The sequence below is a fragment of the Desarmillaria tabescens genome (genome assembly GCF_030435595.1).
Source record: "Desarmillaria tabescens strain CCBAS 213 chromosome Unknown EV420scaffold_12, whole genome shotgun sequence".
Taxonomy (NCBI): Eukaryota; Fungi; Basidiomycota; class Agaricomycetes; order Agaricales; family Physalacriaceae; genus Desarmillaria; species Desarmillaria tabescens.
In genome coordinates this window covers 355103-383012 of record NW_026848311.1, presented here as the reverse complement: position 1 = coordinate 383012, position 27910 = coordinate 355103, and the positions used below count along the sequence as shown (strand labels likewise).

Sequence of the window (27910 nt, the reverse complement as noted above, 5' to 3'; positions counted from 1 at the left end):
ATCGAAATACTCAAACCAGCAATTCAGAAAAATGTTAAAACCACCATACATGCCACCGAAACCACACTACCATGAACGTACGCCGAATGGAAGTTCTGAGTGGAACAGATGGACTACAACTACCGAGTCAGATTGGCAGAAGATGCAGGGAGAAACCTTACGAATCAGGGCCAGCAGGGTAAAGGAAAAACCGGAGGATCTGGAAACACCCAAGGTGACAAGAAGATGGGAATGGGGACCATGTACGGGGGCCAAGGGCAACCGATGGAGATAGACCGACTGTGGAAAGAAGGACGATGCTTCTGCTGCGGTCACAAGGGACATCGGAAGCAAGACAACAAATGCCCCAAGGACAAAAGTACGTGGTTGGTCAAGCACCAGCCCAAATTCTCCCGAGCCCAGATCCGCGCAATGTACCAACAAGTAGTGAAGGAAGAAGAACAGGAGGCGTCAACATCGAAGATCGAGGAGGTAAAAGACGAGCCGGCGGCATAAGCAACAAATGCGCGTCGGCTAAGGACTTTTTATTTAATTTATTTATTTAATCCTAAGTATATTAGTTACGCATGCATATGGTCCAATTTAGCTACTTGTGTTACTGTGTGTATGATGTCATCGATTAAGTCAGCTTAACAAGCTGTGCACTTATGTTATGGCACGAAATTATCCCTCGCCCTCGATAACTTGGTGCGACTCGGGCACTGCCACCTTTTCCCACTTTGGGAAATCCTGACCTCTGCCGAGAAATGGCCGCAATCTATCTGTCACCGTCGTTTCTTCACCAGACCCTTCTCATGGCTCAGTCCTACTTCCCACCAAACTCCATCAATCTCAGTCCTTCTCCGGTCTCTCTTTCCCAGACCTGCCTTACTCGGCCAAGATCACCAACACAGTGTGATCAATTGATGCAGGGGCAATGTGCCAGGCCAGGGTGTGCTTGGATCACCACTCCATTTTGTTACACCTGGGTCCCAACCAGGCGGCAGCCTTGCGGCATGCAACTCCGTTTCCCTGTCTTATTCGAAAGATCACTGGAAGGGCCTCGAACTGATGCCCAGAATGGCAAGGAGAGATAAGATTTGTCATGTGATTTTAGAGGGGGTAATGTGTGTGACTTGATCATGTTTAGAAAGGGAGGCTGCATTTCACGTGATTCAGATATCGGAAGTGGTAGAACCCGGAAAGTGTCTAGAGTGTTACTTTCTGGGGGTGGGGGGCTCGAACTCGCGAGTGCGAAAATATATATTTTCTGTGTGGAGCAAGGTACAATCAAGCAAGCAGAGGTAACCACTACACCATCTGCCCCCCAGCTAAGGACTTAATTTCATCTAGTGGTGCGTTCTTGAACCCTGCAGGTCAGACTAATAAATCGCTTGTAGTATCTCCGAGCAATATCACAGTTTTCATGCAGTCACAAAATGAAATTAACAAGTCACATAAAAACAGCGGTGTACAGGGGATTTCCACCGTGCTTGAAGAAGAACCCCACTCAAGATCCTTGGCCACCAGTGCTGGTAATACAGCGCGAACCATTGATATGGTGAAAGGCGGCGGGACACACGGGATCAAGGTCAACATCGCTCCGTGGCGGGTAGGTACCGGCGCAGAAAATGGAGGAAGAGCGGCCGAGCTAGTAGTGGGCGGGGATACCTCCAGGCGGGAGAGGGACGATGCAGGACCTCACCCGAAGGCAGAACGCACGCACCTGCCCTATGCGGCCAACTACCCCGACATGATGGAGCCACAAGAGGAAACGCGAATTCCCATCAAGAAAACCGCTGCCCCGCAAAGAACAGTCAAGACGACTGGGGACCCCAACCCTTCCTACCAGGTACGTCTACCCCCTTCGTCACTAACACATAATGGCACCGGGGGCCCATGTTCCCCGGTGGGCGGGTCGGTGGGACCATTATGTGATTCCCCTATTTCCAATAAAAACACCGTTTCCATCGAAGAAGTGCCCGATGAGGAAGATGATTACAGCTACCAACAAAGCCTCAAAGCACGAGGGGAAGACCCGGTGACCCACACCGAGGAGTACCCAGAAGATTATGAAATAACGGAATTAGAGGAAGAGTACTACAATGACAAGTGGGACAAAGGGTGGCTCAAGCCACACAGTGCCGAGTGGGTAAGGCGAAAAATGAGACAGGAAAAAACCATGGAAGGAAAGCTTGCTACCCTCCGAATGTGGGTACACCCCAGACGCCTTATAGAAGTAGAGGAGGATCTCGTTCTAGACCTCATTGGATCCCCCAAGGAAACCTATAGGCAGCGGGAGCAGTGCTTACAAAACATGCAAGACCTACGTATTCCCCCACAATACATCCGAGGAGGAAGAGGGAGAAGTGTCAATATCCGCGTCCAACTCGAAACCTTGGACACCAGCCAAGTACGAGCAATAGACGCCCTGGTAGACAGCGGCTGCACTGGAAGCTGCATAAACCGGTCCTTTGTACAGGAGCACCAGCTCAACACAGTAAAACTCGCCAAGGCTCAAGCAGTCTATAATGCAGATGGAAGCCGAAACAAAGGAGGAGATATAACCGAGATAGTGGAACTCCGAATGACCATCGGAGACCATCACGAGAAGCTAGATCTCGCTGTCGTTGATCTAGGAAACATACCAATGTTCTTAGGTCATGATTGGCTTAAACGGCACAACCCAATCATAGACTGGAAAACCGGAGCAGTATCCCTAGTTTGATGCTCGTGTCGCAAAATACCTTTTCAGTTACCAGATGAAGACCTGGAACAGCGGTGGGGAGCGGAAGTAGAAGAAGGGGACACCATTCTAATCATCGACTTCGAAGAAGCCTTGCATGTTAGAGCCATGGGGAGCAAAGCCAATGAACTAGCCGCCAAAGCAAACCAAGCTAAGGAAGCAAAGACGTTCGAAGAAATAGTCCCGGAGCCATACCGAGAATTTCGAGACGTGTTCGCAAAGGAAAACTTTGACGAGCTACCACCTCGAAAGCCCTGGGACCATGCCATCGAACTCATTCCCAATGCAAATGCAAGCCTAGACTGCAAAGTCTATCCCCTTAATCCCGCAGAGCAAGAGGAGTTGGACAAGTTCCTTGATGAGAACTTAGAATCGGAAAGGATTCGACCCTCGAAATCGCCAATGGCGTCACCATTCTTCTTTGTCAAGAAAAAGGATGGAAAGCTTCGACCCGTACAAGACTACCGAAAGCTGAACGAAATGACCATCAAAAACCGATATCCCCTCCCTCTCATTGGAGAATTGATGGACCAGCTTAAGGACGCCAAATACTTTACCAAGTTAGACGTGAGATGGGGATATAATAATGTGCGAATCAAAAGTGGAGATGAATGGAAGGCAGCCTTCTGAACCAATCGGGGACTATTCGAACCCATGGTGATGTTCTTTGGACTCACCAATTCGCCAGCTACCTTTCAATGGATGATGAACAACTTGTTCAAAGAGCAGATCGCACGAGGAGACGTCACCATGTACCTGGATGACATCCTGATCTGCACCAAGGACAAAGACAAACATCGAGCTGTCGTGCAAGAAGTCCTAACCATTCTCCGCACAAATAATCTTTTCCTGAAAGCGGAAAAATGCGAATTCAAGGTATTAGAAACCGAATACCTCGGAGTAATCATTAGCCAAGGATCTGTGCGCATGGACCCCGTAAAAGTCAAGGGAATCACGGAATGGCCCCAACCTACCAAGAAACGGGAGCTACAATCATTCCTAGGGTTCACCAACTTTTACTGAAGGTTCATCCGCGATTACAGCAAGCACGTGAGACCATTAACTCAACTCACCGGGAAGACAGAGTGGACATGGGGAATAGCCCAGGAAAATGCGTTCAAAGAGATCAAAAGGAAGCTGGCAGAAGAAGTAGTACTAGCGATACCTACCTGTACGGGAAAATATTGCGTGGAGGCCGATGCAAGCGAAGGGGCAATAGGAGCAGTTCTATCACAAGAACAAGCAGGGAAATGGAGACCAGTAGTGTTCTTATCCAAAGCCCTAACAACCACAGAGTGGAACTATGAGATATACGACAAGGAACTCCTAGCCATCATGCTCGCCCTGGAAGACTGGAGGCACTATCTCATGGGAGCCTGTCAGGATTTCGAGATCTGGACAGATCATCAAAATCTCCAATACTTCCGAAAACCACAGAAGCTCAACCATCGACAAGCTCGATGGGTAACGGAACTTGCCAAGTACAACTTCACGTTACACCACAAACTGGGAACGGCAAACAAAAAGGTGGACCTATTATCCAGGAGAGCAGACCATAACCAGGGAAGCAGCGATAATGAGGAAATGGTGGTTCTAAAACCGGAAATGTTCAGGGCGCTCATAATGCCCGCAGAAGAGGAAATACACAAATGCATACGAGCGGTGGTACGAGACGTAACCCGATGGGACAAAGGAATAGAAGCATCCCTTCACCATCCCAGAGGAATCATGCAAAGAGAAGGACTAATGTATTATGATGGATGGCTGTACGTTCCCCAGGACACAAAACTACGAGGAGAGCTCATAGCCATTCACCATGACCACATCACAGCCGGACACCCAGGTATCGAAAAAACCAAGGAGCTCGTCCAACGTGACTACTGGTGGCCGAAGTTGAAGCAGGACGTAGAACGATATGTGAAAGGGTGCAAAGCCTGTCAGCGCACAAAGACCAGCACTCAAAGGAAGAGGGCGCCCCTACATCCTCACGCTGTACCCTCTCGACCATGGGAACACATCACGGTCGACATGATAGGCGAATTACCAGACTCAAACGGGTATAACGCTATCCTCATGATCGTAGACCGTTTCTCCAAAGAAGTAATTCCGATACCATGCTCCACGGAGTTGACCACGAAAGGATGGGCCAAGATCCTTAGAGATCACGTATGGGCGAAACACGGGATGCCACAAAAGGTGATATCAGACAGAGGACCCCAATTTGTGTCCAAATTCATGAAAGAGTTATACGAGATGCTTCACATACAAGGAAACCCATCCACGGCCTACCACCCACAGACCGATGGACAAACGGAAAGGGCAAATCAGGAGATTGAAAAATACCTCCGAATCTTCATCAACCACCGACAAAACGATTGGAGTGAATGGCTACCACTTGCAGCCTTCCAACACAATAACCGAAAGCATTCGGCAACCGGATATTCCCCTTTCAAAATCAATCATGGGCAAAAACCTCACCTCGCACCGCTCACGATAAGGGAGGGAACAAATCCCGCAGCCAGGGAATTTGTGGCGGACATACAAAAAATACACGAGCAGACCGCCAAAGCACTAGAAAAGGTGGCCGAAACCATGAAACGACAATACGACAAACACCAACGACCAGCAAAGGAGTATCAACCCGGAGACAAGGTATGGTTGGACTCCACCAACTTGCACCTCCCTCGACCAATGAAAAAACTGGGAGACAAACGAGTCAGGCCGTTTGAAGTAATATCGAAACATGGCGCCTCCGCGTACAAACTATGCCTTCCTCCCTCCTGGAAAATCCATGATTGCTTCAATGAAAACCTACTTACCCCGTATCATCCGCCGGAGTTCCCAATCCAAATACGGCCCTTGCCTCCACCCCCAGATCTTATAGACGGACAAGAACAATATGAAGTAGAGGAAGTCGTAGACCGAAGAGAACGAACAGTAGGAAGAGGCCGCAGACGCTGAACCAAGACGGAATACCTTATCAAATGGAAAGGATATCCGCAAGAGGAGAACTCCTGGGTGGACGAACAGGAATTAGACAATGCACGCAAGGCGATTGAAGAGTATGAACAAGTATCTTTCATCACTCGTCCTCCTCAAGACTGGTGGGAAAACGGGGACGAATCGGATTCCTGGTCCGAAACGGAGTCAGTAACCGAATCCGAGGTCGACCATCCCCTAGTGCAGGCGATAAAAGAATACCTCATCAGGCCAAATCCGGAATCCCTATTGGGCACACACCTACCAAAACCAGAAGACATTGCAGTCGGGACGACTGCCTTAACAGGGGGGTAATATTACGATTTCATGCTATATCTTATCTTATCAGCTTCCTTGTAATCTCGCTATGCTAATTCTCCGAACTTGATCACATTCTACCATGAGGGTTCAGTACGTTTACCGTACCGTTGCAGACACTTGTAGTATATTTAGCATGACCCAAACTGTATTTAAGTAGCTCGACTGCAGGTCTTAAACCTCAGTCTCGAACTAAAGTTTATTCACCCGATAACTTAGTCTGAACTCACTCTCGCTCTAACTAAGCGGAAGCTCCTTGAGTGCAAACCTGCGGACAACACAAAGTGCCTGACCGAAGTGCGAGTCACGCTTAGTTGTTTGATCTTGTTTGTGTAATCAGTCGCTAACATGCAGTGCACTTACGTGCTCAACAGACATCCCATGCAACTCCCGACTATCTATCATTCTCTCCAATGGTTCCCCATGCCTTTGATCAGCATCGATAAAGTGTTCAATGTCTCCTTGTGTATCTAATTCTTCCCATTGTTCGACAAATTCTTCACCGCCATCCGTATTGGTTCCGTTCCAATCAAAGTCGCAAATGACGAGACATCTGACCAACACAACGACTGCCTCGAAGAATGGCTCCATTTGCAATACCAAAAGCTCATACTATGCGTGTTAACATTGGCATATACAATTCACTAAAGACGCTAACCTGAATGACATGGTCCCGACTTAGTTCCTCTATGCAAACCATGCTCAATACTCCAACTCTGGAATATACCGTGTTCGATTCAATACTGGAACGTTCTTCGCACAAGCGGACAGGCAGTCCATATGAAGTCATAACGAATGCGGGGAGAGTCATGTTCAAAATTTAAAGAAGGCTTTTTAAACAACTTATGATGAGACACGCCACCTTTTTTCGCTTTCCTGCACGAGCGGATGAAGCTGAATTGCTCACAACTGCAACAACAATTCAATACTTCAACTTACATTACTATTTTCTGACATCAAACTACTGTACAAACTAAGTCTGCCTTCCTATTTACCACGAGCCCACGTTAATACAGGATAATATGCATGGAATGCACGTGGACGACAAACATCTATCAAATTTAAGCATCACCCCATCCTGTATTTTCTGTACTCACCTCAATCGCATCTTTTCCAACGAGGGAAACATGCTTGGCAAACGATACTTCAATTTTCACAGGGAAATCAGCAGCCTCATCCAAAATATTGATCGTTCTCATGGTCGCAGCACTACCTCCCGAAGAACTGCCATCGTCGTTCCAGGCAGAAGGAGTATTGACTTCCTGCTAACGATAAGTACACATCTGAATAGAAATACAATTTCATGAAGCGTACCAAATTACACGGATCAACGTAAATCAAAATGTTTTTCTCTTTGGTGCCAAAGACCCAACTGCACGACGCTCACTTGAAAACCCTCAGTTCCGTCCCTGCCTGTGACTGAGACGTCACTCACCTCTTCCTGGTCCTTGTAAAACAAGCCTTGCAGCATATTGACTTGTGCATCAAACAAAAGCTGACCACTGATGCCTGAACTCACTGGACCCAACCTTAACCAGTTTTCATTCCTCAACATGGGAAACTGAAAACCAGACAATTAGCGCTGCTCCAATCGCTAGGACAACCACTTGTACCAAAAAATTCCCTGTAAGACACATCCCAAAATGTAACCAACCTAACAATGTTGCTCTGAATGGCTTCCGTGTCTCCCTGTCAAAATAACGCCAAGTATTTGACGACTCCTTCTCTCCATATATGTCTGTCTGATACAGTATCTTGCTGATCGACGTTCCAGGAGTGTTATAATACGATCTGATGATACTGTCAAGGCTTCGCGCGATACTGGCATCGGCCATATTGGTACCGATCTGTCTTCTATTCAAGCGTTTAAAAACAAAGTCCTTCCTGACGTCACTCCAAATACACCCCTTTCAACGCTAATGTCCTTTCAACGCAAACACCACTTTTCAATTGCCCTGAGACAATGATAAGAACAATAATCATACGTGCATAGATATCTTACCTGGCCAAGCAATCTGTCACAAATGTTAAGTCCTCTTGCCGAATGGATTCCAATTGGTATTGGCTACACTCGTAATCCCAGATCGCCCTCATGATTAGTACATCTCCCTTCCAGTGCACCCCCACCTTGTGAAGTGCATGATTCTTGCGTTCATCCGCGCTATCCGGCAGGACATAATAGACCATATATCGGTATCCGATCTCTTTCCGACCGACCAACAAGTCCGCTATTCCTCCACACATGAAACTGTGTGACACCCACAAATGGCTGTCTAACTCGTCAATACTTCGGTACTCCTTGGCCGACTCGATCAGTGGCACTGGTACAATCCTCCCCACCTTGCATCCCGTCCCATAAAACACTCCCCAATACAGACGTGAATCCTAATATCATCAGCGTAAAATCTTAATCATCACTGTGAAACAATACTCACTTTTTGCATTATGCTCAACATCCACGTTCAAACCGCACTTTCTGTCGTTCTCACAGATTCCATGACCATTAGTGAGTGCTACTCCATCCAGGCATATAAATACCACTAAGTAATCTTAGACTTTCAGACTCTTCCGCAATGACCCCCAAGCAAGAACGCATCAGCACCGTCGCAGATCGAATATATGAAGAAATCGTGAGTCTCACTTCATATATTATAACCTACTCATTCACATGAGCAGCTGCCAAACAGGCACATTCTCGGACTGCTTTACCCGTTACAGTCTCCAAGACAGTGGTTTCTCATTCCCGTACCCTTCCATAAAGATGTCTCCGAGCCTCGATCAATCGACGACTATGATTTGTCAGAATGGATGGCATTCTGCCAGAGAACATATCCCGTGGTGAACAAAGACAAGCACTGACTCATACTTGAAACGTTTCAAAGTACATCCGCTAACCGCTATGCCATTTTCTTCAAAAGTGACCCAGATCATTTCGGTCAAAACGACTTGATCCGAAACTTATTCGATGCCAGATGGTATGGGCCCGTTCTCGTATTGAAATTAGATGGCAGCAGGACAAGACTCAGCGATGTCATGCCAACGGAAGTAGAAGACATTGATATGATGATTCACAGGTATGTCTCTTCCAACTGTCCTCCCCAATCACTTATATCCTAACAATGCCACACAGTGCTCTCAAAGATGACTTGTTGCACCAACGCCTCAGTCAATAGTAGTAATGTGTATTACAACTCCTGCCCCACCTCCCCCTCCCTCAATGTAAATATATGATTTCATAGGAAAACGGATGTATGTCCTTCCCAACCTTATATTCACGCGTCAAATGTAAAATTTCCAGTACCTGATGGCCTGAACATACCGCCACCTCTCCCACTGCTTCTCAATCGAACTCCTCTTCGAACCAAAAATAATGACAGTCAATCCTCTCTACCCACCTTGAACAAATTGCTTCGATCTTCCACACCCTGAACAAAAACCACAACACAGCCATGATGCTAGTCCCGTATCCTCCGTGTCTAGACTGTCCATCAAGGCTAGTCTTCTTTGTCACTGACTCCTGAAACTAATCAGCCGTCTATCCTCTTTTAGGTTCTCGCCTCCAACAGGCATGAAAAACGCTTCAGAGTCAACATGTTCGACTAAACTGGAAAAATTACTGAAGGGCTTCACCAAGTCTGTCGGAAAGGATCTTAGCGACTTCAAGTATGCTGCTTTTTTTACTCTCCTGTCTCTACACTAACATACTGAAGATTTGTATACGATAGCAGATGTGTCAACCCCAACTGGACCCCCGCAATGTATGAAATGGAGGACAACGGTAAGCAGCATATTAATATTCAACTCTTCCTCACCTCAATGTCTTCTTTCTAGATATTATAGATGCCATGCTAGAATGTTTGTTGCCTCTTCGTCCCCATAAACTCTTACTTACCACAAATTCCCATCATAGAAGTGGGGGGGTGCCTCCTATTCTAACTGTAGTACATGCCACTATGTAAAAACCTATGTACTTAACATACGAACCAAGAATCACCAAACATCTGATACTCATCAACGTCATAAACATGATTCGCAATCCCTCCAATCAGAACCCTTACAATCATTCATCCACTGTTCCTCTCAGACGTCTGGCACCGATCGCCATATCCATCCCAAACACAGAAATACTTAGTCTTACAAACATGTAAGCACTTGTTGCCATAAACACTGAATCAAACCTGCCCACTGGAATGACCAAAACAGACCCGCCTCCCACCCCACCTCCATGACTCCGTCACCACCAACTGTGCATATCACGGACATTCTTGACATACTTATCATCATTCTTCGCTATTGCTCCACCATCGACTTGATCAGACTCGCCCACGCATGTAACGCTATCCACCAGGGCATCAAAGAAGTCTTTCGCTACCACCTCCAAAGATCTTTGCTTCTCTTCTTACCTGTCATCACGATACATCCCTTTTTCCATCTGCTCAAATCCACTTGTTCCGTGATAGCTGGTTCCATGGCTTTGGCAACCCTCTCACCAGAACCATGATGCTGGCTACCAAATGACCTCAATATCGTCACCCCCCTGGGCAAAGCTGACAAATGGCGAAATTTCCTTTCTCAAAGAGGATTCCTCCCTAATGACAGAATGAACGACGGCACCAGAAGATTTACCACAACAGACCCCTGCATAGTCGCAACAATCACCAAGTTCACTTCACCCGACGATGTTTGTTATTGTATTGCTTCCTCAGTTCACACTAACTAATGCCTAGGATCGTTCTGTGGTCGTACTCGAAAGTGCAGACACGTCCATTTTACTCCCGATTTTAAACTCACCCACTACTGCACAAATGAATTTCCTGACATATAACATGGTCGTTTGCTGCTATCCCAAACTGACAACATCCAAACTCGCATTCCGCTCATTCCATGGCAACCCCAACTGCCGGACCGACACTCAAAGGATTCTCACATTCCGACAAATCATTGACTTTGAACTGAAAGACATTCGACTCTTATTCGGCACTGCAACTCTACCAGGTCACTGCGGTTGGGCGTGTACAACAATAACAAGATGGTTCTGTGGTTTTCGAGGTATTGGTATCTTCCAGTGGGGAGGCAGCAAACTTTGTACAGCACTGGATGCCGGTCTCTTGATGGACAATGCAATAGGATATGAATGGTCCTTAGGACATCCTTGTATGAACGAGGAGTGCGAAAACTATTTCTAACTGGACTTGCAGCGCTTTTACCTACTTGCTCCGTCCCCCCTCTTTCTAAATTTGGACTATCCTTGACAGAAATAAAATGATCAACGTGCTTCCCATAACAATACATGTGACAGTGACTGTGACCCACCCACTGCCAAACCCTGCGTATTTTGCATTTGAATTGCATGCAAATGGGAGTATGTGCTGTGGCCAATCAATGTAATGTCCCTAAGAATGAAACAATAAACATACCAATAACTCTTATCTTGTGAAAAAACTCGTAGGTGTAGCGTGCCCATCGCTACTGCTACAGTTATTGACAGGTCATTGCAACACCATCAGTCACTGAAACAGTTGATTTAGCCTCCTTCTCCCCAGTTCCACTGCCTGACAGTGTTGCATAATCGGAGACATAGATATTATGGATTTTTAGTGATTTTTTGGGAATTTTAGCGCTACTGCTGACCCCATGAAAAATCGAACAGTGATGCAAATTTGGCAGGGGTTTGCCACGTGGTCATTTACCAGTCAATGAAACACCGTAAATTACAAATATCTCAATACTAGATGCTTTGATCCAGTTCATACTTTATATGGACATCACTGAGTAATATTAAAAATTTTGTGGCTACTTTATTTGAGGAAAAAGACGATGTGTGGTGGATGGGACAAAAAATATTTTTTGGCATTCCAATGACCGGTAAATAACTGTAATTACGAGGTGATATATATGATGACTAAGTGAAACCGGGTAAGGTAGCGGGCTTTGCCGCTTGCCGGCGTTACTTGTTATTCCTAAGCGGGACACCGCAGCGGAACAGAAAATCCAATCCTTGCGAGCGTTATGAACTCAACCACATCCTATGCCATCTTCTCTGTGTCTGACCCCAAGGCTCCACAAAATCATTCTCAGTCAAAAAGAAATATATGTTTATGTTGGAATGTCAAGTGTCGCGCATCATGGTGCAGTCGACGTCGGGATCTTCAGTAGGAAGCACCGTTCATCTGTTCTCCTCCTCGGCTTTCCTTATTACCTCATATTGCTTCTATTAGTGTACACGGCATGTAGATAAATAGGTAGACGAACGACGATGACCCTCGCCTGTTTGCGAGGGTTCCCTGCTATATCCGGGTGAGCGGCTGGAGAATTACCGCTTATCTCAACAGTTTAAACTACAAAAAATGCATGCATGGGTACATATCAAAATCCTATCCTATCAGAACTACGAAACAGTATACAAATTAGCGACACCAGTCAAAGTATCAGTGTGGCCCTCAAAATCTAACGTTCAACAGCTCATAACTCGCACTCCGCAGCCTCTCCATCTTCTTCTCCAATTCCTTTCTCTTCTCAGAAATTTGCGGGTTCTCCTGCGCCAGCCTCTCGCACAAACCCTGCCCCTCAGGTCCGTAGATCCCCAGTCTATCCGACAACACTTCCAACAAATCACGGTTAAGACCCCGGACGAGATCGTGGTCAATGGCGAGGGGGACGATATCGGTAAACCGTTTGTAGGCCACTAGTTCTCAATCAGAATTCAAATCAACACAAGACGAGTCATATACATACCCTGGAAATAAGCCCGAACTTCTGCCATGATACTCAGCGCGGGTTCCATCTGATCAGGAGGTAGCAATTTCGCTAAATCATTCGCCTTGACACCCTCAATCCCAATGGCGCTGAGCGCGCTGATTGCATTGGTAATCGAGTTGGTCGTATACTGCGTCGTCGTAGTTCGCACGCCATTTTGAAACCCTTCGAGTTTCGAAACAATATCGCCGCTAGACGCCCGCTGCCTTGCACCTTTATAATGCGCGAAAAACTTGGCGTTGTAATCCGCAAGATAATGGGTATTGAGAGTAAACGGGAGATCCTCGAGAGAATACAACCAATCAACTTTTTCTTCGGTGCGCTGGAGCTGCAATTTGAGGTAATCTTGGACGAACACCCTGATGTAATATTTAGCGCACAAACGGTAAAGATCTGGGATGTGCATACCCAATGCGTTGCTCCAGAGCGCCCTGTCCGTAGCTACTAAAATGTTGATTGACGAGCCTGTTTGCGCGCTCTGAGAGAATCTGATGAACCGCATGACACAGAACCTTCGCAGGTCTTTTCCACTTCTCAATGAACGTATAGATGAAGGACGCTTTCACGATGAAGGGGAAATTTCCGGGCAGCTCTCTTGTTCGAGCGCTAGATTTCAAACGTACGTGAGTATGGCATGTCGTTTCATTGATTACGGACTCACTGAAGGGCCCGGGTCCATAGCTCGTCAATGTAGATAGTATTACTATCATCAGGCAGGAATCCATCGTCCTCAGTCGGTTCCTCTGGTTTATCTTCCCCGTCATCGTTCGAAAGGAAATCAGGCTTCACAAGCTTGCGCTTTCCAGCATGCTTACGCTCAAACGGCCGAAAATCTGGGGCCGTCGATCGAATCTCCCGCTGAAACTTCTCTTGCACAGGTCGGATCATCTGAATGATCCCGTCCTGGTCGGGGATTCCTTGAATGTGCGACCCCAAATCGATCGTGAAGGCATGAAGCAAAGAGGATATTTCATGCAAGGGGTTTGACGATGGAGCTTTGGGCAGGGCATTTAGCTTCTGGAAAGTGTCTTGAATCGCGGCGTCAACTTCTTTCTGGATATCTGGGAGCCTATTGACAGTAATTAGATACAACGGAAGGAAGACGCAATAAAACCTGCATACCTCTTGGCAATGAGATCGGATAGGATAGAACTAAGTCGCGCAACCAAATTCGCCGTCTGGAGGTATCTTTTGTAGAACGAATCTATGTCCTTCCAAGGAGCAGTCGTGCGGAACCAATCCCTCTCCTTTTCCCGGGCCTGCTGCCAGGTAATTTTCTGTCCGAGTTCAACAGAGGACGGCTGCTTCACACAATACCAGTTGTTCTCGAGCGGCTCCCTTTCATTTCGGATGAACGCAATCCATCGATCCTCATCCCCACTAGCGATACGGTCGGGCTTGGTGAGAACACCTTTAGAAGGATGTTAGTAAGCCCGCAGTTGTTGCAACGTCAGCAACTCATACCTATCGTCCTTTTCCCCTTGGGGTCGTGCTTCTTCGCTAAGGAATACGCACCCTGGTTCTCAAAGTCCGCTAGAATCAACATAATTTTTGAGAAAGATGAATGCGAGCCCAGGGATATAACCTACTTTCGCATGCCACCGTTAACAATATCACACAGCTTGGCTTCGTGATATACGACTCTACCAGACTCTCGACCAGTTTGATATCATTCTGATTTCCTCCGGTGCTTACACTTGCGATAAGCCCTAGACTTGAATTAGACAAATTTCGGGGGTGATTCTAGTAGTATTACCCACCTGGCAAATCGCAAAAAGACAGGTCCGCTACATCGGGACCGCTGATTTCGAGAGATACGCAATCACTGGAGAAAGTAAGTTCATTTTTCACAAGGTCTTTGTCTTGTCCAACTATGAAGTCCTTCATAGGCTCCTTGGGGTTGAGGATCGCTCTCTGCGCTCTCCTCAGACGCTCCTCAACCTCGCTCTTGTTGTAGATAACTTCACCAAATGGTTTGGTGTCAAGCTTTCCATGAGCGTCCGCCATACGAAGAGAGACTTTACACTTCCAAGGTGCCGAGGAATACAGGAGCCGACATTCTGTCGGGCATCTAGCAAATGGGGTAAGGCCCAATCTAGTTGACGAATCAAAAGGGATCACCTCGTGCACGTCCCGCTCGCTCGAGGGAGGGTGATTCCAGATATAGATTCGATGAGGGAGGATTTTCCGGCACTCTGCTGACCGATGACAGCGATTTGAGGGATGTCTATATCCTTCTGTGCCCTGAAAAACACGATAAGTATATTGACAGTCCTAGGCGGCGCAGTAGACGTCTGACCCTGTATTACTCATACGGTTCATTAACTCGAGAAGCTTTCTCCGTGTTTGAGAAAGCTCTCTGTCGGCGAGGCCAACACCATTAGCGTAGTCATCGTCGTCAGATGTTGTGCTAGACGACGACGAAGGGACGGAGAAACTTTCGGGGGTAGACATGGTGGGGGTGAGGATGCAAGGGTTTGTGCTGCAAGGCTGTCCATCTTTGGGGTCTTATGAGGGCTCCGGCGTGCCGCAGTGTGTCCTTAGGCGCTGGCTCCTCGTGTCCATCGATAAGGAGGACGAATGTATTGAATTGACCGCCTTTCCCAGGACCTATTAATGGCTCAGATGTTGTATCAACTCGTTGAACGCCATGGGTTATGAACCCCACGAAAGTCTACATTTAGCAAAGTCGACCCTGAATATAAATCATGACCTTTATATGATAGAGAATAACGCATCCAACTGCTCAGCAGAAGAAGAGGAATTGCCAAGGTAAACTCGTTCCAATGACGACGATCGTGCTAGTCAGGAGGAGGATCGATAAAAGTGGCAACACAGTTGCCATTCCGGAGCATTTCCCACGACTTTCATTAATGGCGCTAGGGTGGAGCCACCGTCTCAAGCTAGGTATTCGGTCGCGGTTGTCGGCTTACTATTCAAATTCAAAGAAAGATCCTTATATTGAAACATTTACCAAACATTCCTAACAGACATCACATATCTGCTTTGATTAAATCGGCGGCTCTCTCTGCGATTATATATACCGGAACCTGAGTATGAGCCGCGGGTACGAGTGGCTAGCAGAAGAGGTATTGGGCTCGAAACGGCGATAGTACGCATGGGATGAATGGCTTACCAAAATCGAGGCGTCCACAATTCTCACTCCCTTTGCGCCCTTCAACTTCAAATCCGGGTTTACTACACCCCAATTGGCATCGGTAGGTGACATGCTTGCGGTACCCACAGGATGGAATACGCTGCCGACCCCATTGCGGATATCATTTTCGGTTGTGTTTGCAGCGAGACCGAGGATGTAGCCATCCCACACTGCAGCGGAAACAAACTTTTTCGCACTCTCAGCAGCATATTGCAAAATGGCAATATCTTGGGGATGCGAGAGATAATTGGGATTAATCAATGGCGCATCCAGAGGATTTGTGCTGTTGATAGTGATATTCCCGCCTGTTACCAATGATTAATAGGTGTTGGAAAGGCGATGCAATCAGCATACGTACGCGACAAAGGGCAAATGCCTGCAATACCGATGGTAAAGAAGTTTCCTGGAGGAGCAAATGGAGAGGGGATACCGTTCTAGAAAGAAGTCAGCGTTGTTGTAACCGGATTACAGCATATTACCCATACCGTGAAAAGAAATTCATAGTGCGCAGTCTGATTTCCCGCACATGGTTCTCCGTCCAATATACCGGCTTCGTCGGGAACGCGAAGAAACCCTACCTGACTCGATACTCCCGTTGATAAAAATCCTGTTCGGTTCGCTTGCCACTCTGCTAGAGCCTCCGCTTGAAAGGTCGCATTTCTGAAATAGAAGTTCTCTATCGTGTCCGTGTCGTTAACGAAGAAGGTAACAGACCATAAGGTATGGTCTGTCAAGTTCCTTCCAACGTCGGGAAGATGGAGCCTTGGAGTGATCCCCAGAGCTGTCAGCTCGGCTTTGTCGCCGATGCCAGAGTGAAGGAGAATGTGTGGGGTACCAACGGATCCAGCAGAAAGAATGATTTCTTTAAGACCAGCTGGCGCCAGGGTATGTATAGTTGCTACGATGACGTCAAGTCAGAATAAAAATCCTGAACATAGCACTTGGAAGATTTCATCACCTCCTGCATCTTGGGTAAATTCGACAGTGTCAAACGTCGACCGGTCGTGAGTGTTTTTCGTATTTGACTGTAGGATTCGAGTGACGTGGGCATGGGTTAGGACATGCAAATTTGGCCGTCCGATATACCTAGACGCAAGATAGGACGCCTGCGAGCTACTTCGAGTACCATTCCCAATGGTGTATGGAGACCATCCTGTCGAAGGTTAATATCAATATCACGGCATCAATCAGATGATCCCTAAATTCTCACCGATTCCTAGCTGGTATCCAGAATTGTAATCCAAGTTGAACGGGAAATCGTCAGGAAACTCCGACGTAGTTTGAATGATGCGACTGTCAGTAGCGCGTGGAACTCCAGGGAGAGACACCGAGTTGATGCCATTGAAGCCATGGACCGCAGGATTGAACTGACCAGTGGCGTTGTGGTGATCGCTAGGTGGGACAAAGCGTTCATTCTATCGTAGCGTTATCGACAGGAATGGTAATAGAAGGCAAAGGATGAACCTTTCGAACGTACGGTTGCAATGCCTCCCATCCCCAACCAGGGTCGCCACTGATTTGGGCATAGCGGTCGTAATCTTGAGATGAACCACGCGTGTAGAACATATAATCTGGGAATACATCAATTGAAAGATCTAGGCAACTCCATCAAAAGGACTTACTGACTGCACTACTTCCTCCTAACCCATATCCTCTCGGAAACGAGACAGAACGTCCATTCAATCCTGGTTGTTCAGTTGTGGTGAAGTTCCAGTCCCAGGGGGTTCCGGGAGTTATGTCAAGGCAAAAGAACGGAACCTCAGAGAGGAGGACATTAGCTGTCCTAAAGCAGAGTTTGGATTACCAGTCAAAGTATATAGAGAAGGACAAACGATCCGCCGGCTTCAAGTACGAGTACAGAGAGGTGATCATCCTCTGTCAAACGGTTTGCAAGAACATTCCCTGCAGTTCCACCTGAATTTCAAAGTTATAAGTCAGAGACTGGGTACCTGATGGAGAAGAACTAACCTCCGACGATAATGAAGTCAAAATCCTGAGCGGGAAGATCTTCGAACCTCTCGTATATGGCACCAAGCGCGCTTGAACATACTATGAGGATGATAAAGAAGATAGCATACATGGGAAATGAACGCACCACCACAATCTTGAAGCTGCGCGGTTTTATGTATGTTTTGGGGTACCGAAATCTCCGACGGATCCAGTCGTACCTGGAAAAAGACAGTTCACATGACAAAACCTAATCATAATGAGCCAGTAGAAGGATGGGATAGAATAAGTGGGCACTTGGCTACGGTGGTTGGTCGCTGCTTGGCATCGCGTACTGGGAATTTTGTGTCTGGATTGGAAAGAGATCGTCATGAAGGAAGTATCCCAATGGTCTTATGTCCACCACGATGACTACTGAAGTGCCGGCCGGTTACGTAAAATCATTGAATTCTGGCGCTCGTATGTAGTCCTGGAGTTGACATTGTCAACCGATCTGAACATCATACGTCAAATGACACGGAGGTGACCTTCACCTCTTTTACCCCGGATTCACTGATTTAGATTGGACCAAGTCGCTGACAAAGTTTTTCGCTGTGAGTCAATTGAAATCTACAGGGCCATCCACCATGCCATATGCTGACATGAATCGGGCTTCGTTAATGTGTCTTGTGTCTTGATTGATCCAAAAAAGATCTCTTCCTCCGGTAATTCAGTGCTCGGCGAATCATCAACTCTAATAAAATCGATGATCAGTCGTAGCAGCCATTGGCACGAAAGAAAGGCGCATCTATCACTGTAATCATCTATAAAGTTCACGTTGCCCGGTGTGGCATCGTATTTCAAGAAGGGGGTGTCTAAAAACCGTCGTATCAATCAATTATTTATTTGCGTGGAAAAAATTGGGTACCATCTTTCGGCCTTTTTTGTGGAATCATTGGTTGCAATCTGGACAGCTAGTATCGTCCGGGGCCATGTGTGGCCGCCAGGAGCATTGGGATTATAATTGTAAGCGCCGTGATGAACAGAAGACTGAGCCTGTTTTCCTATAACAAGATTGCTCCTTTTACCGAGGGTTTGTTCATCAAAGTTGATCATCAAGTGATAGAGCTGATCGGCAGCTACTAAACATGGATACCATTCTGGGAGTTTTATTCTCACAACTGTTCCCAGATTGCCACCACGGGGCACATTGTCGATAGAAGAAAAAAAATTGTGAGTGTACCATCCGGGAAGCATACGGGACCAGGAAAAAGTAACATTGTAGGCCTGCATTTCTACTCAAGAAGTTAGTAGAAGAAGTTGGATCGATTTCATGGAATCCTATAACACTGCTGATACAAAGGCTGGCACCTTTTGCACTTAATATATCATGTTATGGCGTTCTAAGGTAGGGAACAAAAGAGGACTGAGTAGTAGAGTAATTAGTCATTCCGCTTTGATTAGATCCGCCGCCCTCTCAGCAATAACGTATACGGCCGCTTCAGTATGTGCCGCAGGTATAAAAGGCTACGCACAAAGAAAATCGACGCCAGTGAATTAGATAAGAAGACAAGAAGATGAACCCACCAGAACTGATGCATCGACGATCCTCACACCTTTCGCACCCTTCAACTTCAAATCCGGGTCTACAACTCCCCAATCCGCATCCTCCGGAGACATGCTTGCGGTACCTACTGGGTGGTAGATACTACCTACCGTATTCCTGACATCATCATCCTCTGTAACATCCGTCGTCATCTCAAGGATATAGTCTTCCAATATCGAAGCGGTAGCAAATTTCTTCGCGCTCGCCATAGCATACTTCATGACATCGAGATCTTGCGAGTGTGAGAGATAGTTTGGGTTTATCAGTGGGGGATCCAGGGGATTGGTGCTATTGATGATGACATCCCCGCCTGTATAAAAAAGATCAGAAAAATCGCAGAATGAAAATGATTACGAACATACGCGATAATGGACATAGGACGACGGTCGTGATAGAGAAGTAATTTCCTGTCTCAGGGACAGGTTCTGAAAACAGACCGTTCTGTAAAGGAGGTCAGCTCCGGCAGGTTTTGACTCAGTGAAACGATACGCACCACAAAAGCCAGCTCGTAATGTGCGGTCTCATTTCCTGCACTTGGTTCTCCATCCAGAATACCCTCGTCGACAGGAATGCGAAAGAAGCCTGCCTGGTTTGCTATTTCCCCTGTCAAGAAGCCTGTTCGATGTGCTTTCCACTCTGCCAAAGCCTTTGCTTGAAATGTCTTGTTTCTGAAGTAGATGTTCTCCATAGTGCTTGTGCTATTAACCAAGAAGCTGACGGACGTCATGGGATGGTCTGTCAGGTTCTTGCCGACGTCGGGAAGATGGAGTGTTGGTGTGATTCCCAGAGCCTTCAGTTCGGTTTCGTCGCCGACGCCAGAGTGGAGTAGGATATGCGGGGTACCAACCGACCCAGCAGAGAAAATGATTTCTCGGAGACTCGAAGGTGCGATTTTGTGCATGGTTGCTAAGAATCGAAGTTATGTTAGTCTGAGAGCTTTGTGTGTAGTAGTACATCATGAGGCGTATTTACCTCCCGCGTCCTGAGTAAATTCAACAGTATTAAATGTCGGTAGGCTACTGGTGGACTTGGTATTTGACTGTAGGATTCGAGTGACACGCGCGTGAATTAGGACATGCAAGTTTGGTCGACTAATGTAAGCAGATCCAAGATACGACGCTTGCGAGCTACTTCGAGTTCCGTTTCCAATGGTATACTGGGCCCATCCTGTCGATATTTAGCATCGTCCAAGTTGAATGCGGCCGAGTGAATGCGTACCGATGCCTAATTGGTACCCTGAATTAAAATCCAAAGTGAAGGGGAACTCGCGAGGAAACTCCGTTGTCGCTTGAATAATACTACCGTCCGTAGCACGCGGGTATCCGGGAAGAGATACAGCATTGATACCATCAAAACCATGTGTCGTAGGATCGAACTGTCCAGATACGTTGTGGTTATCAGCAGGGGCAACGAAACGTTCGTTCTGTCATAGATAACAAGTCTAAATCAACTGGATTAGTAAAGGAAGATAAACGGCTAACCTTTCGCATGTACGGCTGCAATGCCTCCCACCCCCAACCAGGGTCTCCGCTGATCTGGGCATAACGGTCATAATCTTGAGACGATCCACGTGTATACAGCATATAATCTACAAATGTTTCAGCTTCCAGGTTTAACCGGCCGGTCTTTCAAACGGACTTACTAACTGCGCTACTTCCTCCTAATCCGAAACCTCTCGGGTACGAAATGGAACGTCCGAGTAATCCAGATTGTGCAGTCGTAGTGAAGTTCCAGTCCCAAGCTGTTCCGGAGGATACATTGGGGGAAAAGAAAGGAACTTGTATGAGGAGTTCGTCCGCCGTTCTGCAGAGGATGTAAATTGTTGCATAAAATTATAGATGGTGTACCTACGATCCACCTGCTTCGAGAACAAGCACTGAGATATCAGAGTCCTCTGTTAAACGATTTGCGACAACGTTTCCCGCTGTCCCCCCTTCAACACAAAGTGAATAAATCATCATGCTTCAAAACGAAAGAAAAAGCGAACCTCCAATGACGATGAAATCAAAATCGAGAGTAGGAAGGTCATCGAAACTTTCATATACTGCACCGAACACGCTTGAGCATAATGCAAGAACGAAAAGGAGGAGGAAGACCATAGCGATGAACGAGATGCCGAGAAACATTGGCGGTCTTTTGAATGTACGGTGGACCTAAAGCCTCCGACTGATCGTGGCACCAGCCTACCAAGAGAATGCAGTAGAAATCCTTAGCGAGAGTACTGCATTTTGAGAAAAGCCGAAGGGAGCGAACCAGCATCAGCAGCAGCGGCGTCATCAGGCACTGTACCACTTGGTTGCAAGAATGCCGGATGATGGTATAATGAGATACCGGCTGACATAGAATACATTTCGGAGGAGAAAAGCGTAGAACGATCTGGCAGAATTAATCTTTTTGCCTGAACAGCATCTGGAGAGTATCGCTAAGCGCAAACTATCATGCTACTCCTTACTTAACCCACATGCACCAGTCAGGGACTCGGGGCCGGTGACTCGTTTTATAGTGTGATTGCCGTAGCACTTTGCAACCGTTAGAATAGCCTCACGCAGTCCAAGAGACCGAAGGGTTACTATGATGGTAAATTAAAAGAACACGCGGGAATTTTACGAAAAAATTTATACCACGTGATCCAGACCCACGCCCGCCAGATCTAGATTCTGAGATCTCGAATTTGCGTTCTCTCACTTTGTGACACCGCTACTGCACCAGGGAAAACCGTAAACAGACCTTTGGTGCTTTGCACTCCAAAAAAAGTAAAATTTCTGAAGAGTTTCTGACAGTCATAAACTAATCCTGAAACCAATAGTATACCATTTATAGCTACTATGCGCCTAGTCCCGACACAGTCCTGCCCTGGGCGGGATATGCCCTGCCACTTTCGTAATCAGTTTCTGGCGGTGAAAAACTCTCCGGAAATTTTACATTTTTCGGAGTGCAATCGTCCAGAGTTCGGACTGAAATACCGTGACTTTGGTCATTTCCAATTGGCCTTAGAGCTGTCACGAAAAATTCCGGGTTCGGTGTCGGGCTAGCGGAGCAAGATTAGGTTCTTCCTAGTTTCCGACTCGACACATTAGATTCAAATTTAATTCGGACTCGAAATGGCTCAGAAATTCTAACACGGCCACTATTTTGTAATGTTCACCCAATATACTTGTTCTATAAATCAAATACTTAATCTAATCCAAGATAATTGCAACTAGAAACAAAAGAGAGATTCGCATAAAATTTAAAGATACGACAACCCGGGGTATGTATGTATGCCTTCGATGACTCTACGGAGTAAAAATTCGCTGCTGATCCTGGTGACAATAATCATAAGCACCATGATCATCCATCTGAAACCTTCCTTAGCCCTGGAAGCGTGAACCGCGCTTTTTGGTAATACAGCGCTTGATACAGATGTCGACAACGGCGCTGGACTCGGGTCGGGCACCGGCAGGTGAGACGACGACGCTGAAAGCGTTCGACTCGAGTCGAACACTGGAAACTTGGTCGACGGCGACGAAGACATTTGACTCGATTCGGACAGCAAACTCGATAGATCTAAGGATACAGACGCACTAGAGTCTCGGCTCCTCTCGAGTTTCTTGGGCTCGTTCGGGAACGACTCGGCGGGATATCGCGAGTAATCCGAGGGCGAGTGGAGAGATATACCGTCGTCGATCTCTTCGATGGTCATGACTGACTGGTGGGCGTAATTTCTGGGCTTCTTGGCCCTGAATATTGATCGCGTGGAGCGTTTGAATAGTAGGATGACGGGGCGGGAAATCGTATTCGTGTTAATCTGGCGCTTTGACCCCACCTTGAAGGTGGGGACAGGCAGAGAGATGTTAACTGCAGTAAGGTGATGGCGGGGACATGAGGAGAGATCATGCTGACTGCAGTGAGTGGAATTGGAGTGGAATGCTGAGACGGGATCAATTTTACTTCCGGCTATATAGAACCGTTACAGGGGCGTCGATCACGATCCGATCTCTCGGGCTGTGGAGGTTGTGGAGACGAAGTTCTTTTCTTAGACACGGGGTGAGTTCTTTTCTTAGATGGGGGTGAGTGTGGAGAACAATAGAACAGGTCTAAGATTAGCTGATTCAACTTTCTTCGGGGAAGATTTCGATCTCTAGGATTTCATTCGGAAGGAATCGGATTCACCGGAAGATTTAGACTAGTAACATATGAATACGGTGGTTAAAAAATGGTATAGTAAAATATGCTATGTAGTAGCCATTATACGAGGTGAAAATATACTTATTCTAATAAGAGCTCAAGATTCCAAATATTTCACTACTCACAGTTATTGGGCGTACCAAGATCTGTCCATTAACAGGCCAGCTACGAGCTCGAGATCATACACACAAATAGCACCAATTTGCGTCCTCATATTGCTTGGTAGCGCATCGGCACCAACTAAATCTAGATGGACCTCTCGGTAGTGGTGTCGACGTTATCGTGACAGCCACTGCTTAATCATGAAACAGAATTATAATTACGAGTAGACCCATCGTCTTGGGATAGTAGCTTTGAGAAACTTGAAAGGACTCCAATCGTGGGATTCACTTTAGTCACTCCAAAGCCTTTATTACCGACTAAGTATGATGAAGATTGTGCTGTGGGCTTTCCGGCTGAGCGGGGATAGCGGCAGTCATCGTCCTGAGTGCCCCCTCTTTGATAGAATGGATACGTTGGACACTCTTCGCATCAAAGACTCTTCGTTTACGAGACGCTTTGCCTGTGAATTTTCGGGCTTACATTCCTAGGTATATTCGAGTCAAGATTTCCAAAACGTGAATGTTTCCCAGTTGGGGGGCCTTTCTGCGGAAGAATTAGACTGACGATAGGGGGTAACCAGGGATCGCGCCCTGTCTGTCTAAACATATCACGTTCATGTTCGCTGATAAAATTAGGAGTAGAGAAAATCTTTGGTGAAACTCGGGAACAACCTGAACAAGTCCATGAATCCGGAGCCTAACGCAACTGACATGGGATGCTTCTTTCTTTCAGTTAAGGACTCTAATGAGCTATAAAGGCTGCAAGGGCTGACGATGAGGTACGACATGTCGAATAGTACATGCTGCATTTCCCTCTATCGGCGACTATCCCTTCCGAATGAGATCCGCCGCCCTCTCAGCTATAACGTACACCGCTACCTGAGTATGCGCTGCCGGCAGAAATGGCTAAAAAAAACACTCTAAGAACACTCTCAAGAAAAAACCACCCAAAAGAAAACTCACCAAAACAGACGCATCGACAACCCTCACCCCCCTCACCCCCTTCAACTTCAAATCCGGGTCGACCACGCCCCAGTCTGCGTCGGGAGGCGACATGCTTGCCGTACCTATAGGGTGGAAAATACTCCCTACGCTATTCCTGATATCATCTTCGGTGGTGTTAGTTGCAATACCGAGGATGTAGTCCTCCCATACGGGGGCAGTGAGGAATTTCTGGGCGCGGGTGATGGCGTGTTGCATTGTGGCTAGGTCTTGTTGGTGGGCGAGGTAGTTTGGGTTGATTAAGGGGGGTTGGAGGGGGTTGGTGCTGTTGATGCTTACGCTTCCGCCTACATCGAAAGGATAATTAGTAGGAGGTACGATACAAAGAACCGGGGAGAGTACGTGATAGTGGGCATAGAACGACAGTTGTTATTGAGAAATAGTTTCCTGTGTCCGGAACAGGTCCTCGAATTAGACCATTCTGCGAAAGATGAATAGTAAGTAGGTTAAGCACCGATCCAAGTCATATTACGCACCGAAAAGAGCAACTCATAATGCCCTGTCTCATTCCCCGCACACGGTTCTCCCTCCACCACACCCTCCTCACTCGGAATCCTTAAGAACCCCACCTGGCTAGCCACACTCCCCGCCAAGAACCCCGTTCGGTTCACTTGCCACTCCGCCAGAGCCTCCACCTGAAAAGTCGCGTTTCGGAAATACACATTCTCCAAAGTGTCTGTGCTGTTGACGAGGAAGTTAATGGCAAACCATGGGTGGTCGGTGAGGTTCTTTCCTACGTCGGGGAGGTGGAGGATGGGTCGGATCCCTAGGGCGGCGAGGGAGGGGCGGGAGCCGATGCCTGAGTTGAGGAGGATGTGGGGAGAACCGATGGACCCTGCGGAGAGGATGATTTCTTTGAGGTTTGGGGGTGTGAGGATGTGCGTTGTTTCTTAACAATGAACCTTTGGTCAGTTGGCAATATTGGGCGAGGAAGGAAACCGGGTCACCTCCATAGTCTTGGGTAAACTCGACGGAATTGAACGTAGGCACGGTGCTGGTTCTGGTATTCGAGGGAAGAATTCGAGTCACATGGGCGTGGATCAGGACGTGCAGATTCGGCCGGCCGATGTACTGAGGTCCGAGATAGGACGTTTGAGAACTGCTTCGAGTTCCGTTTCCAATAGTTGCTGGTGTCCAACCTATGATGATTCTCCGTGATCAGTACATTTGACAAAACAGTTGTTTTCACAGAGTCCTTACCAATGCCAAGCTGATATCCGGAATTATAATCTAGATTGAATGGGAACTCATCGGCTAGCTCCTCTGTCGCCTGGATGACGCGGCCGTCCGTTCCGCGTGGGTATCCCGGGAGAGATACAGAGTTGACACCGTCAAAGCCATGGACTTCCGGATCGTATTCTTCGGATGTCTTGTGGTAGTCAGCAGGGACAACGAAGCGCTCGTTCTGTCGTGGAGTCAAGATGAAATACGGTGAACTAGAACGAGGGATATGCCTGACCTTGCGAAAGTACGGCTGCAGAGCCTCCCATCCCCAACCAGGGTCACCGCTGATCTGGGCATAGCGGTCATAATCCTGTGATGAACCGCGGGTGTATAACAAATAATCTGCGCTCGCATCAGTAACCGGGTATTTCGAACAGAAATACAGGACAGGACGCACTGACGGCACTACTTCCTCCCAATCCGTACCCTCGAGGAAACGAGATTGAACGTCCATTCAGCCCAGGTTGTGCGGTTGTGGTGTAATTCCAGTCTAACGACGTTTCGGGTGTTACCTCAGGGCAGAAGAAGGGTACTTGGGAGAGGAGTACATCTGATGTTCTGTGAAGGAGTTAGTGGCATGGAGCGGTTTGAAGGGGGTGGTACCTACGATCCACCTGCTTCGAGGACGAGCACTGAGATGTCGGGATCTTCTGTTAGACGATTTGCGAGGACGTTTCCTGCTGTTCCGCCTGAGGTTTAGAGTCAACGAGATAACATCTCAGCGGGCAGAGGAACAGTACGAACCTCCAACAACGATGTAATCAAAATCGAGGGTCAGTAGCTCCTCGAACTGTTCGTATATTGCACCTTGTACGCCTGTTGAGCACAAGAACAGGAGAGAAAGCAGTAAGACGTCCATGGTCCCTCAACTGAGGATTGCTTGTATCCTAAGCCTTTAAATGCCTTCCGACCATCAGGTCCCCGCCTTATGGTACCTGCTGACAAAATGGTATCCCATCACAAAGGAAAAGAGCGTATACGGCTCGAATTTACCTCCGAGGAAGTCCTGATTCTGATGAAAGGGCGCTAGCAGTGGTCAGCCGGCTCGATCACTGCCCGGTACATAGGTCCTGCCGAAGACTGTGGACTTCAGGGTACGATGGCCGAGAGTGAGGCTGCGTGTGGTTAGGCTAGTCATCGGAAGATAATGATGTCATTGACAAGGAGGATCGTCTGGTCATTATCTGGGAGGCTCGCTGGAGATTCTACGCGGTCAGCTGAGACAACTTAGGTCTATACTGTGTAGTGTGAGTGAATGGCACGGAGGTACAGATGGGTAAATCTTACTAGGACCCTCTTGATGGCTGTAGGAGTTATAGAAATAAATACTCAGGAAGCCGCAGGCTCGGTCAACGGAGTTGGTAATTTGCGGTTACTAAAGCTGGAACGGGACCTCGCTTTCATGTGGATTGGAAATGATGCCAGTCTAGCCAGAGGACGTGATCATGGAGGTTAGAAAGCATCCAGTAGCAGCAGTTGCAACTTGCCGGGTCCCCCGATTCCTTCCCTTTGCATGAAGAACCGGTAACTGGTTCGTAGGCTTGACGGCTTTGGGCACAGCGGGTCCATCAACACTACATTAAAGTCCAATGAAACGAGACACGTTAAAGTGTTGGTGCAAAAAGCTCGCTTGGTGGCTGCGCCGCCAGCTCGCATTTTACACGGAATAGGATCAAAAAATACACGTTTTGTAGTTCAGCAATGCACAGGCTTACCAATAAAAACATATAGCTCAAGCAGGTCTGGGCAAAGACGTATTCAAGGGCTGACGCAGAAATACATGCCAGATATCGGAACGATGAAGTGCATCCCTTCATGTCCATTCTACGTAAAAATCCCTATAACTATAGTGGAACCACTTTTGTAATAATCCCTATAATTATAGGCCTGTCAAATTCATGTATCCGCTAGAAAGCGAAGTTATACGTAGCCATGAATTTTCACATGCA

At 47.2% G+C, this 27910-nt stretch overlaps 6 protein-coding genes across 6 annotated transcripts; 1 reads left to right on the top strand and 5 right to left on the bottom strand.

The window, feature by feature from the left end:
* Window positions 1-6925: 6925 nt before the first annotated feature.
* On the bottom strand, window positions 6926-8466 carry EV420DRAFT_1478269 (uncharacterized protein; the record flags this gene model as incomplete). Its single annotated transcript, XM_060469476.1, has 7 exons — window positions 6926-6931; window positions 6962-7009; window positions 7120-7284; window positions 7458-7540; window positions 7677-7876; window positions 8025-8407; window positions 8458-8466. 7 exons carry the CDS (start codon window positions 8464-8466, stop codon window positions 6926-6928), a joined length of 894 nt encoding a protein of 297 aa, XP_060332530.1.
* A 129-nt stretch (window positions 8467-8595) lies between these two features.
* On the top strand, window positions 8596-10064 carry EV420DRAFT_1746766 (uncharacterized protein; the record flags this gene model as incomplete). Its single annotated transcript, XM_060480175.1, has 6 exons — window positions 8596-8652; window positions 8699-8820; window positions 8905-9096; window positions 9572-9685; window positions 9751-9800; window positions 9854-10064. 6 exons carry the CDS (start codon window positions 8596-8598, stop codon window positions 9979-9981), a joined length of 663 nt encoding a protein of 220 aa, XP_060332529.1. The 3' UTR covers window positions 9982-10064.
* Window positions 10065-12198: 2134 nt separating this feature from the next.
* On the bottom strand, window positions 12199-15681 carry EV420DRAFT_1762750 (P-loop containing nucleoside triphosphate hydrolase protein). The gene is made up of 10 exons (XM_060480713.1): window positions 15078-15681; window positions 14900-15022; window positions 14539-14849; window positions 14368-14487; window positions 14243-14311; window positions 13901-14189; window positions 13440-13847; window positions 13187-13384; window positions 12758-13137; window positions 12199-12707 (listed from the first exon to the last, which is right to left on the bottom strand). The coding sequence occupies exons 1-10, from the start codon at window positions 15230-15232 to the stop codon at window positions 12463-12465; spliced, it is 2298 nt and encodes a 765-aa protein (XP_060332528.1). The 5' UTR covers window positions 15233-15681; the 3' UTR covers window positions 12199-12462.
* An 83-nt stretch (window positions 15682-15764) lies between these two features.
* EV420DRAFT_1532388 (alcohol oxidase) lies at window positions 15765-18020 on the bottom strand. Its single transcript, XM_060472725.1, is given in 11 exon segments — window positions 15765-15855; window positions 15915-16240; window positions 16257-16260; window positions 16301-16369; window positions 16421-16833; window positions 16894-17088; window positions 17146-17350; window positions 17400-17506; window positions 17558-17718; window positions 17768-17849; window positions 17904-18020. 11 exon segments carry the CDS (start codon window positions 18013-18015, stop codon window positions 15772-15774), a joined length of 1758 nt encoding a protein of 585 aa, XP_060332527.1. The 5' UTR covers window positions 18016-18020; the 3' UTR covers window positions 15765-15771.
* A 1238-nt stretch (window positions 18021-19258) lies between these two features.
* EV420DRAFT_1746763 (aryl-alcohol oxidase precursor) lies at window positions 19259-21593 on the bottom strand (the record flags this gene model as incomplete). Its single annotated transcript, XM_060480174.1, has 10 exons — window positions 19259-19388; window positions 19449-19777; window positions 19830-19908; window positions 19961-20373; window positions 20440-20634; window positions 20686-20890; window positions 20949-21055; window positions 21110-21270; window positions 21319-21400; window positions 21455-21593. The coding sequence occupies 10 exons, from the start codon at window positions 21591-21593 to the stop codon at window positions 19308-19310; spliced, it is 1791 nt and encodes a 596-aa protein (XP_060332526.1). The 3' UTR covers window positions 19259-19307.
* A 2669-nt stretch (window positions 21594-24262) lies between these two features.
* EV420DRAFT_1532376 (alcohol oxidase) lies at window positions 24263-26919 on the bottom strand. The gene is made up of 10 exons (XM_060472724.1): window positions 26706-26919; window positions 26569-26650; window positions 26359-26519; window positions 26197-26303; window positions 25938-26142; window positions 25685-25876; window positions 25214-25626; window positions 25080-25158; window positions 24699-25024; window positions 24263-24641 (listed from the first exon to the last, which is right to left on the bottom strand). The coding sequence occupies exons 1-10, from the start codon at window positions 26818-26820 to the stop codon at window positions 24561-24563; spliced, it is 1761 nt and encodes a 586-aa protein (XP_060332525.1). The 5' UTR covers window positions 26821-26919; the 3' UTR covers window positions 24263-24560.
* Window positions 26920-27910: the final 991 nt, after the last annotated feature.

Bases quoted from the DNA above. Each gene is read 5' to 3' on its own strand.
- EV420DRAFT_1762750 (XM_060480713.1), bottom strand. From the start codon at position 15,232: ATGTCTACCCCCGAAAGTTTCTCCGTCCCTTCGTCGTCGTCTAGCACA. The intron at 14,190-14,242 runs GTATGAGTTGCT...ATCCTTCTAAAG, and splicing joins CAAGGGGAAAAGGACGATAG to GTGTTCTCACCAAGCCCGAC. The intron at 13,848-13,900 runs GTATGCAGGTTT...TACTGTCAATAG, and splicing joins TCCGATCTCATTGCCAAGAG to GCTCCCAGATATCCAGAAAG.
- EV420DRAFT_1532388 (XM_060472725.1), bottom strand. From the start codon at position 18,015: ATGTATGCTATCTTCTTTATCATCCTCATAGTATGTTCAAGCGCGCTT. The intron at 16,834-16,893 runs GTGATGAAATCT...ACGTCATCGTAG, and splicing joins ATTTACCCAAGATGCAGGAG to CAACTATACATACCCTGGCG. The intron at 16,370-16,420 runs GTATGGGTAATA...ACTTCTTTCTAG, and splicing joins ACTATGAATTTCTTTTCACG to AACGGTATCCCCTCTCCATT.
- EV420DRAFT_1532376 (XM_060472724.1), bottom strand. From the start codon at position 26,820: ATGGACGTCTTACTGCTTTCTCTCCTGTTCTTGTGCTCAACAGGCGTA. The intron at 25,025-25,079 runs GTACTCTCCCCG...CTTTCGATGTAG, and splicing joins CGTTCTATGCCCACTATCAC to GCGGAAGCGTAAGCATCAAC. The intron at 24,642-24,698 runs GTGAGTTTTCTT...TGTTTTTTTTAG, and splicing joins TTGTCGATGCGTCTGTTTTG to CCATTTCTGCCGGCAGCGCA.